General features: G+C 41.4%; 1 protein-coding gene across 1 annotated transcript; it reads left to right on the top strand.

The window, feature by feature from the left end:
* The first annotated feature begins 2,175 nt into the window (after positions 1-2,175).
* On the top strand, positions 2,176-10,359 carry vamp1a (vesicle associated membrane protein 1a). The gene is made up of 5 exons (XM_085395786.1): positions 2,176-2,355; positions 4,603-4,732; positions 4,805-4,963; positions 8,400-8,451; positions 8,943-10,359. Coding segments are annotated over exons 1-5 (360 nt in total). The 5' UTR covers positions 2,176-2,353; the 3' UTR covers positions 8,960-10,359.
* The last annotated feature ends 1,149 nt before the right edge of the window (positions 10,360-11,508 follow it).

The raw sequence follows: 11,508 nt of genomic DNA, 5'->3' as shown, positions 1-11,508 counted from the left end.
AATAAAATACTTTGAAGAAACATAATTCTTTGGTTTTGTTCCCATGTAGCTACTCTGTTCACTCATCAATGAAAAGTTTTGTTTTAATAAACTTCTACACAAACAAACTTTACATATTCATATAAAAAAACTTCATCAATTCAAAAAGCTCGAGAATTTTTTTAAACTTCCTCTTTTGTTCTGATCGACTCTCAGTACGAAACTTTTCCAAGTTATCTTTGTCTTTCACGCCGTTTGTTCTTCCATTTAGAGGAAGTTTTGTCGTCACTTTATTATCCGCTGTGCAACATTTGGTGTTTTTTCTGGCTGTTCGTGTTAGTGAACAGAGGAGGTGGGCTACAACACCTGCTATCATCATCCACAGAGCCTTTTACAGATGAAAGTCACATCCTGACACCCTGATCTACACGATGACAGCAGCTGTGCGGATGTCCAAGGTCACAACCTCACCAGAAAATACCTGGTTTCTCCTTCAGGTTTTAGATCTGAAGAAGCGTTTTGGATGAGAGGACTGCTTTTGATATAATTTGCTTACACAAGTCTGATCTCAGTGTCTGATCTCAGTGGATTAACTGGGCTGAAATTACATGTATTCAAATTAAACACTAATCAGTTGTACTGTTAGTCTGAAATGTGTATAGAGAAGCACACGCTTAAAAAATAAATGCTTTGTATTCAGATTAGACGTTTCACTCCTTCAGAGACATCGCAGTTTGTCTTTACAAGCCCAAAGTTCAAAAGCAGGATCCACTCATGACTTGCTCTTTTTCTTGGTGTTTGCCATTGCAGAACTTTTCCATTCAAAAAAGAAATCAATCAAGTGGAAATTATTCTAATAGCTATGCACTCTATGCACTACAATGCTGTGCAGTGTGCACAAAGTCCAGGGGGGAAAAGCACAGAAACCAGTGGAGATGAAGGTAAAAATGAACCATTTTAAAGTTAAGAAATCACGCAATTTTGCTGAAGAGTGACAAAAAAACAGCCACCTGAAAATCTAAACCCAACATTTTCGACTTTAGAAAAATGTGGGAAAAAAAATCGGAAAATCCAGAAAAAGAGCGCAGTTATGCCGCACAGTGTGAGTAAAAGGAAAAGCAGAAAAAGACATTTAAATACTCACATAAAGACGCCGAGGACAGAAAACACCGGATACCTCGCTGCAGTCAAACCAAACAGAAGCAGCAGGAAACAGTTACCCCACCTGTACGTCTGATTAACGGAGGGGCGTTTGATTTTCACCTCACTTTGCTCAGTATTGGTCAGGTGACAACCCACGCTACCTTCAGCTAACATACCACAGACATGAAAACTTTACTGTTTTGCACACAGCTTGAATTCTGTAAAACATTTAATTCTTCAAATATATTTGTACAAAGGGAACATAACTGTGTTTCAGTCAGTGTAGAAGGAACCTAACACCGCTCCAATCTGTGGTGACATGCAAATGAGTTATGGAAAAACTATTTACAAAATGCTTAAATTTTGTCAACACAAACTCATGAGGGAAAAACAACATGAGAAAGGCTAAAATTGTGGTAAAAAAAAAAATCTGGGAAGAGGATGTGGCAACTTCAAAAAGTACAAAGAAGAAGAAATCCAGGAAAAATAACAATAACGTGTATTAATTAAAAAAAAAACTCAAAGTCAAAAATTCATAAGAAAAAGTTGTGGGCTTATGAAAAAAGTCACAAAATAACAAAAAAATAATTATTGTAACATAAAGAGAGAAAGAGAAAGAAATTTTTAAAGAAATTTTTAAATATATGAAATAAGCTGTAATTTACACACACAAATAATTTTTTTATGCACGAGAAAAAATGTTCTTAGAATCTTCCCAGCCTGATCAAACATGAAATATCAGGTATTTTATAGTATTTATTGCCACCACACAAAGTCTGTTATTCAGAGTCACGTTCAGTCCCGAGTTTTTACTGAAAAAACATGAATTGGGATTTGTTGGAGTGGCTGAGGTGGAGCTGATGGACCGCAGGCTGATGATGTGACGTTTAAATTTACTCCTGAAAAAGTCAAATTAAAATAATAACAATAATAAAAATCCAGAAATGCATGTTTCAAATGCTCAAACGTAACCCATGATGTCAGGTTTGTGTTGGGATTAACTGAGAGACAGAGGAAGCGGGCATGCGTGCGTGTGCGCGCATAGGGGCGGGACTTGTGTCTGACGCGAAAGGTTTTTTCGGTCTGTGCGCAGCTGCTTCAGTTGTAGTTTTTCTACGTGTTTTAAGAGAAAAAGTGAATGAAGACATCAGACAGAGAACAGAAGTCCTCCTCCTCGGTTTAGGTCCAGCCTCACCCTCTGTCAGATCATCTCCATCATCCTCCAGCTCAGATGTGAGTACTCCGACTCATTTTTATTTATTTCAGGCTTTTTAAAACCTCTAAAATCTTTCAATCCATGTCTGCTTTAAAAAAACAAAAAACAAAGTGTAGTTAACAGACTAAAGAGATTCCTCATTAAATTCCGTGGTGGGTACAGCTACAGCACAATTCAAACTCCTTTTTTCTTATTAATTTAATTTTTAAAATCAATTTTTATCTCTAAATTTATGGATCAAAAGTGAAACTTGTCTGGAAATGTCAGTGCTGAGACTGCAGAAGTACGACCGTGACTCACCGGGTGACTCACCTACAAAACTATCATCAAACAGTGTGATCGGCTGAGCTGTGATGCTTTAATTTCCTGTCACACACACACACACACACACACACAGAGAGAGAGAGAGAGAGAGAGAGAGAGAGAGAGAGAGAGAAACAAAGACTTAAACATATCACACGAAGCTACAAACACCTGGGAGTTTTTAGAGTGAAGAGAACCCACTGTGGGAATGTTTTTGGTGTGTTTTGTCCCGCGGGGGGAGGGGAGTGATTACTTAGTGCATGTTGATCTCCATCAGTCAGTCAGACTCCTGCTGCTGCTGCTGCTGCACTAATCTTTCTCCATTTTGCGGGTGGAAAACAAGCCTGCTGGCAGTAACACTGTGTGTGTGTGTGTGTGTGTGTGTGTGTGTGTGTGTGTGTGTGTGTGTGTGTGTGTGTGTGTGTGTGTGTGTGTGTGTGTGTGTGTGTGTATAAACTGTTTATTTTTTATTCTTTTAATTTGTCCTTTACCTCTTCTGAGCTGCTGAGGCTGTTTCATCCTCTGAGACTCTGATTTTGTGGACGGAGGCCAAACTTTGATGAGTCATGTTTCTATTACTGAATTAGAGTTTGTGTTTAGAATTCAGGCAGCGTTCCTGCTTTTAAGGTCTAACAAATTACAAGCTTCACTCTGTGAAAATCATCTGAGATCTTACTTCAGAGTTTAAAACATAATATTAGTAGCACACAAAGGTTTATTATATTTATTAATTATATTGTATTTATTGTCTGAGCCAAACTGAAGACTGCTGTGCTCCTCCCAAACCTGCAATCACGATCCTGATTCATTCATCAGCTGTGCTCATCGAGGCTGGCGCTCCATGAAAACCTTGCAGCTCTCGACTGTCACAGCTTCACTGCTGCCTCGGCCGATGAGCAAGGATCAAAAGTAAAAAGGAGAAAATCAAGAGTGCTGCACACCCTTTAAATCTGTTGTTTTTCTTTTTTCTTTCTTAAAACAAATATTTGGCCATTTTAAACCAAGTTCATCTCATTATTATTATTATCATTACTATATGTGCAGTTCCTTCACACAGGGGCGTTTAGAGGGGCGGCACCAAAGGAAATCAGACTATTTAGTCAGAAATATTTCATCAGTGTAGAAAACTGAATGTCTTTCATGCTCTTGTGCAGCCATGCGTCTGATTGCTGATTTAACATTTGAGATTTGGAGCTGCACAAGAATGAAAAGTTTTGCTGTTTTAAACCTGAAACCTTTCTGGAACTCTAACTACACCTCGTATCATTGTTCTACACCACAGAACAACCCTGATTGGTCCATTCAGCACCGTGTTTCCTCCTATGTATTTCCAGCTGCTACTTTTTGTTAAACTGAAAGAAAAAGAAGGAATCAACAAGTATGTTGGTGGTGAAATCACTTCTTCTTCTTAATAAAGTCTCTTCTGCTGCCTTTGCATACACATAGACACTTTGCTACATGACAGTTTCCTTCCTATTGTTGAGTTCTTAGTTCCTAAATGCTTTTTGAGCTTTAAGTAAACTTTTGCAGCTAAAACATGTTATTTTCTAGAGAGATCCACGTAGAACCTTTAGCTATAGATCTGACCTACATACACACTATCTGTTTATATACAGTATTTCAAAAGTCAAGGCAGCAGTCGGCTTTGAAAAGTCAAGGAGCTGCAGTGCCTTTAAGCAGCATTCTTTAAATGGCCTTCAAGCTGTTTTTCCCCTCTGACATGTCAGTGCTGCTGTTGCCCTGCATCACTGTCTGCTCTCTCAGTGCCCCCACAACCCATACATCCACCTCTGGATGCCACAGGGATGTTTAGTCACCACTCCATCTTTATATATATTGCACATAAGCCTGAAGTTATGCGCTCAAAGCCTAGATGCCTACCTCTAACTGTATTCTACTGCTGGGATAAATGAGTCATTTTTGACTGAATTCTTGTTACAAAACTCACATTTTCCCTGCAGGTCGACTCCAGATGCAGCAGGGACTCCAGGAGCTCCCGGGGCCCCGGAAGGTGAGGGGGGTCCTCCAGCTCAGGCCCCAAACCTGACGAGCAACAGACGACTCCAGCAGACACAGGCACAGGTGGACGAGGTGAGGACTGCAGCTCACTACGAGCAAATGGAAAACGTATCAGAGATGCTGATGGGTGTTTTCATCCCTCAGGTGGTGGACATCATGCGTGTGAATGTGGACAAAGTCCTGGAGAGAGATCAGAAGCTGTCGGAGCTGGACGACCGCGCCGACGCCCTGCAGGCCGGAGCCTCGCAGTTCGAGAGCAGCGCTGCCAAACTCAAGAACAAGTACTGGTGGAAAAATTGCAAGGTGGGTGTGACACAAGGAGATTTTTCCACGTTTCCTTCCCATCACCCCACATCCTCCCCTCCGGTTGGTTTCTTGCAGCAGACAGTGTGGCCTCGGATTTCTGAGTAGAAACCACCATTAAAGTGTTTTTTTGTTTTTTTTTTATAGATCTTCACGCATCAAACTCTAAACATAACATTACTGAAATAATGATCACAACACAGCTGAAGTAAATATATAGAGTTACAAATCAAGATTGCAGAACATTAGGTGCACCTGTAGATGGGCTGGACCCCTTTTGCTTTCAGAACTGCTTTAATACTTTGTGGCATTTATTCAGCGAAGTGCTGGAAACTTACCTCAGAGATTTAGCTCCACATTTTCACGCAAGCGCTGCAGATTTGTCAGCTGCACATCTATGATGCAAATCTCCTGGTCCCCAAGGTGCTCTGTTGGATTGAGATCCGGTGACTGCGGAGGCTGTTCAAATACACTGAGCTCACTGTCATGTTCAAGAAATCAGCTTGAGATCATTTTAGTTCGTGGCATGAGGTGTGCTATCTTGCTGGAAGCAGAATATGGATGTACTGTGGCCATAAAAGGATTGGCATGGTCAGCGACTATGGTCAGACAGGCTGTGGTGGAGAGATGCTCTTCTGCATACTTTAGTTGGAATGAGCAGTTATTAAGTTACCGCTGGCTTGCTATCAGCTCAAAGCAGTCTGGCAATGCTCCCCTGATTTATGACATCATCAGCAACCATTACTGCTCGCTGGATATTCTCTGTTTCATGTCATTCTTAAACTCTAGAGATGCTTGTGCAGGAAAATCCCTGTGGATCATTTTACACGTCTACATGCTTCAATGCATTCAGCTGCTGCCGATTAGATATTTGTGGTAACAGGTGTTTAAACAGGTTACATCCCTTGTTGTGGAAAAGATTTCAGAAAACTTTGAAATTATCTTTACATAATCAATGTGTTGTTTTCATGTTAATCTGTGATCATAACAGGTAGAAATGAAGCTGCACGAACAGTTTCAGTTTAATGTACCGATTAAGTGCATTTAACTTATCCATCACTACCTCACAGCATCTCCTCTTCATCCATCCAGCCTCAGATGCCAGGTCTTTTTTTATCTCAGCGTCAGTCCATCAAGCCCCGCCTCCCCTCTGTACAGTTCAGACCGTCCAATCGCTGGATAGCCTGAGGAGGAAGAGGATTACATTAGAGGAGAGGAGGAGAGACTGTTTGACTGACAGCAAATCAGAGAGAGGAAGAGGAAAATCTCAATCTGGATTAGAGTGACAGTCAGGGATTAAAAAGCCAGCTGTGATGTGTGACGTAACTCCTCCTATCCAACACACACACACACACACACACACACACACACACACACACACACACACACACACGTTTGTACATGGATACATCCGAACAATCATATGTGATGCATTTTATTCTGCTTTAATGACCCACACTGTCACCATAAACACACTCCTGCTCTCACAGTGGGCAGAGAACAAATGTGGATTCATACGCCGCTGAAAATAGACCCAAACAAAATGCTCTAAAAACACACAAAAACATTTTCTTTTAGCTTTTTCAATGACAGTTAGGAGATTTTCTTTCTTTATATGTAAACACTGAACAGCTCTGAATACACACACACATTTCAAACACACACAGTCACCACCAATCGCTCTCTCTCTCTCTAAACCTCTTGTTCTTGTTAATCTCTCTCGCCCTCCCCCCATCAGAGGTGATTTCCTGCCTGTTTCACTCTAATGTCATCATGTGGATTTTATTTATGGGGAATTTAGATCAACACACACGCACACTGTGCAACATGACATATATTAAAATCTGCAGGGCGTCGTCTGCTTTATATTTCTAGTTGGCCACGCCTACTCGGCTCATTTAAACTCTTTTTATTTTTATTCTTGGCCTCTGCTTGCAAACTTCAAAAGCTTCCTTTAATGGCAGTTATTGTAATTTCTTGTATTTAAAAGAAGTTCAAAACCTCCCAAAAAACTTACTGAAGCTTTAAAAAATAAAAAAGTCAACGAGATATCAGCTGAAGTTGAAGTATGGACAGGCAGTGCCACGAGGACAATGTCTTTATTTAATGATGGAAATAATTAAAAAAAATGCATTCTATTTCAAACGACAGCCTGGGAAAGGACATGGGTGACAAAGAAAAGTCCAAAGTTAAAAGAACAGCAGTGCACATCTAAAATCTATAAATGCTGCCCCCTGGCGGTGAACTTCTTAGTCCAAAGTTAACTTTTAAAAAGTACCTTTTAAAATGAAACCACACATTTCAAAGAGAAACAAGCACTAGCTCAACAAAGAATGACTCAGTATTATCAAAGTTATATGAATCTCTATCTCAGACTCACACAAGAGTGCAGAAACAGCTTGTTTAGCATCAAGGGAAATGCAATTAGTCCATCTTGTTATACAGAAATAGAAAGAAAATTCAGACTTTGAGAAGAAAGGAAGAAACATATGGGACCACCTCGCAGCTACAGACAGATCATCGCCCAGCTGTAAAATCCAGTTCTCACTGAACTAATTCAACAAATTTGGGGGAATAATTACAAAAAAGAGCGTTTAAGGCCACCCTCAGCTTACACCATCGTTCTCCTGATTGACTGCTCCCTTTAAACTAAAGGTTTGAACAGCAACACAGCAACAACTGTGTGTCTCAGATTATCATATGAAGACCATCAGATCAAGAGCTGAAACAACACTTTAGGCTTACTGGGATTGTTTGTACCACTGAGACTGAATACATGACCGAGAATAAGTAAAAGAATAATCGCTCTCTTTTGCAATTACCTTCTGCAAATTTTAATAATGACCTTCACCACCAGGGGGCGGTGTTTGGCCAGTTGAAGTTGAGCTGATTTCTCTTCAGCACAGTCCACAGATGTTCACATGAAGTCATTGCTGTGGTTTCTTCACATTTTGTTGAAAGCTGAAACGTAATATGAGAAGGTTTATACCTATTTTAAACACAGTAATGTATATTAAGGACCTTAAAATGTATATTTGCAGGTAAATAAACTGAGGCTATAATTAATTGTAACTTCTACTTGTGCACTGTTTCTACTTAAAATTAAAGTGAAAGATTATTTCTAGCTAGGACCACAGTGCTCCAGAAAGCGCTCAAACAGGAGCCAGCGCTTCTCAACAAACAAGCCAGGTTTGGTGGACACATGTCTGGGTTAGAAGAGACCCCGAGCAGACTGAAGACAAGCTGGAGAGATGATGTCTCTGCTGACCCGGGAACACCTCAGTATCCCCTCTGAGGAGCTGGAGGAGGGGGTTGGAGGCTGATAAGCAGCAGACGATGGAGTGATTTATTGTCTCGGTGGAATTAAACGGCTGTTTCATCTTCTTAAGTTCATCTTTTGTTTCTGATGGCTCTGTTTGTTTTGTCTTTCTTCCAGATGATGATCATCATGGCCATTGTAGGTGTTATATTTGTTGGCGTCATTTTCTGTGAGTAAAATAAAGCCTTCTCTTATTTTTGCATGTGGTTTCTTGGCCTCCTTATGTGCACCTGTGGAGCATTTTCAGTATGGAGGTTCAGCTTCCTGGAAGCCCTGTTCTGCTTCTTCTGCAGAAACATTAAAACCCATTTTAAGGAAAGTTTGCAGACACACTCTGCCGATTAGGTTTTTCAAAGGCTAGCAAATTTTACTTTACTTTACTTTCAGAGCCGGTAGCTGCACCCATCACTGACTGCTGTCTGCACTCAGAGCTGCAGATCCTCGTGTAAAATCAGAGCAGTTTGATGCAGAAGTTGATGTTTGAAAGTACAGAGCAATCAGAGCAGCCTAAAAAAAGCAGACAAGCAGAAGATGATCCAGAGCTGCACCAGGAGACGTCCTAGGAGGATTTTACAGTCTGTTGCACTCTAAGGGTTATAAAAGCTTCTTTTTACTTTTAAATATCACTCAGAGACAAATATCTGTGTTTGCTGTCCTCAGTGTATTTCTTCTACTGAGCTGCTCTTCAGGGATGGACGAACAAGTCACAGGACGAGTCTGCACCACCGAACGCCAAATCCAGCCTCTCCTCAGTGCTCCTCCACCCCAGCGATGCCTTCCTCCAAAGCCTCCATGCATGCTCACATAATGTGCTCCACTACCTCCTTATTGTGCCTCCGCATGAGGCCAGTTTCCTGACTTTGTTACCGGGTTGGGTTTACTGCAGGTGTAAAATCTGTTGACCCAGGTTTGTCCTTTAAACACTGAAACAAAAAGAAAAAACCTCCTGCTGCGCCTGGTTTTTCTGCAGCTCAGTGCATGCAAGATTCATGGACAGGAAGCAGTGTGAGGTTTACTGGACACCAGTAAGAGCTGAAGTCGAATAGTCAGCTGGCTTCTCTTCAGAGGGCTTCTGAGTGACCCAGAGGGATGTGAGCAGCATCCAAAAGAGCTGTTTGAGTTCCTTAAATACAAAGGAAAGGAGCAGCATTGCAGACTAATCTTGAAATAAAATTAGGTTTCCGTGTTATACTAAAAATCTCTACAAAGTTAGGCTTTGTGCTTTAAATATAAAATCATCTATCCAAGTAAATTTAAACGTACGATAATTCAGTTCACATAATGCAGCCTTTAGGATTCTCATCGTCAGTCATGGAAATCTTAATAAAGGCAGGAGTGACACTGGATCGCCAGATCAGCAGGAAGGGAAATTAGAGATATTCATCTTTTCTGTAAAGTTACAGCTTTGTAAAGACGAAAGCCTGCATCGAACTTTGTTATCAGGCTTGAAACCCATCGTCTCTGTCAGGCTTTGAGGTTTCGATGATCCAGCAGCAGAGGAAGCCCGACTATGATGAACCTGCTCACCTCTCAGAACAGTTTGTTGCCTAAATCGACCAATTCTGACTTTCTCGCTCTTCATCCTAATGCTCACGCCACGAATCCTCATGAGTGACACTGAAATCAGGTTTCCTTCTCGAGCTTGAAACATTTAAGCACAGCTGCTCTTTCTGTGTTAAACCTGGGTTTACAGATTCCTGCTTGGCTCTTCTCTCGGTGCAGACCATTACTGAGCAGAAATCTGACTTCCTGCGTGATTAACCCACCTGCTCGCGTGCCCAGCTCCGTCCGGCTGTCCTGCATTTGTTTCATCGTGTTGTGAACCAGCCTGAGTTTTGTTATCTGTGGTTTGAATGTTCAACATGTTTCTTTGTTCAGCCTGGATCGGTCCCCTGTGTGTGAAGGAGCTTTGAGGCTGAAGTGATTATTTAACCTTTGAAATATATTAGTCCATCTTAGACCGAATGGTGGAAGGTGGGAGTCGCTCATCATCATCATCGTCAGTGTTTCTTCTGTACTTCTTTGACACGCTCAGAGAGAACAGCCTGGACTTTCTAATAAAGTCATGTTTGCTACACACACACACAGCGTCTTTGTGCCCTTGTTTGTTTGGCATCTTTAATATTCTTCAGCCTAAATACAAACTATAGGTTTTAAAGGGCTTGTGTTTTAAATGAGTCCACGTTGAATGTGCAGCAGTCGCCCACCTGAGCAGGCACATTTTAATAGAGCAGAAGATTTTGCCTTTCAGGTGAAGTCTCATACAGTGAGAAACATTAAACCAAACTAAAAATACGAACACCGCGTGGGTCATTGAGGACTTGGTGACATTTAAAGGAGTTTAAAATACAGTTACCTGATAAATATACTTTCGTGGTCACACCTTACTCGTACTGGATTCAACCCTCCTTCAGTGCTGCTTCGGCTCTTCGTGGTACAAAGGTACTGGATACACTCCTGAGATTTTGGTCCATATGAATACGATGGCGTCACACGGTGGAGGCCTCGAGTACAGTGAACTCAGTCATGAGAAACCAGTTTGATGACGTGTGGACAGAGACGTACCTGAGGACTGCTTTTCTTCAGTCTTTGGGCTGTGACTCGTTTCCTGATGGGAGAGATGCATGCGTGCATTTGTTTCCAGGCTGCACTCGGTTGTATCTGGTGGTCATTTGAGGTCACTGTTGCATTCCTGTCAGCTTGAACAGGCCAGCTCCTCTGACATCAACAAGTACTCTGCTGCACTCTGGACATTTTCTCCATTTTGGACTCTGATTTACCCACGTAGCCTCTCCAAAGCAGATCAGCAATTTCTTTAAAAATAATCAGAACAGCCCATCTCACGCCATTCCACATTCACCTCTCTTCCCCACGCGTACATGCCCGAATGCACCAACCAATAACATGGCAGCCATTTAATTTGATATTTGTGTTAATGAGGAGTTGAACAGGTACAGCCAACAATGCGGCCAGTGGCTTGCCGTCAAGTACCTGGAGCTAAGCTTGCTGGCTGGTGGAGACTCCTGTGAGGTGAAGCGCTAAAAATGCAAATCACAACAAGCCGGAGGAACTTTAACCGTGAGAAAGTGAACAAAAACAGTAAAGTCATAATGTGTGTAAAGCTTCAACAGCAGTAAACACCTTTCATCCTTCCATTTTCTTTCACTCGACCAATTAATTTTTTAAATTCTCAAAAACAAATCACATCTTTAAGTCACAAAGCTGC

Source organism: Rhamphochromis longiceps, linkage group LG22, assembly GCF_057381845.1.
Source record: "Rhamphochromis longiceps isolate RC_006_pf linkage group LG22, R_longiceps_female_GT1.1, whole genome shotgun sequence".
Classification (NCBI taxonomy): Eukaryota; Metazoa; Chordata; class Actinopteri; order Cichliformes; family Cichlidae; genus Rhamphochromis; species Rhamphochromis longiceps.
This window is presented reverse-complemented; position numbering and strand designations above follow the sequence as displayed.

Excerpts from the sequence above, each read along its gene's own strand:
- vamp1a (XM_085395786.1), top strand. Across the intron at positions 4,733-4,804 it reads CACAGGCACAGGTGGACGAG|GTGGTGGACATCATGCGTGT; the intron begins GTGAGGACTGCA and ends TTCATCCCTCAG. Across the intron at positions 4,964-8,399 it reads ACTGGTGGAAAAATTGCAAG|ATGATGATCATCATGGCCAT; the intron begins GTGGGTGTGACA and ends TCTTTCTTCCAG.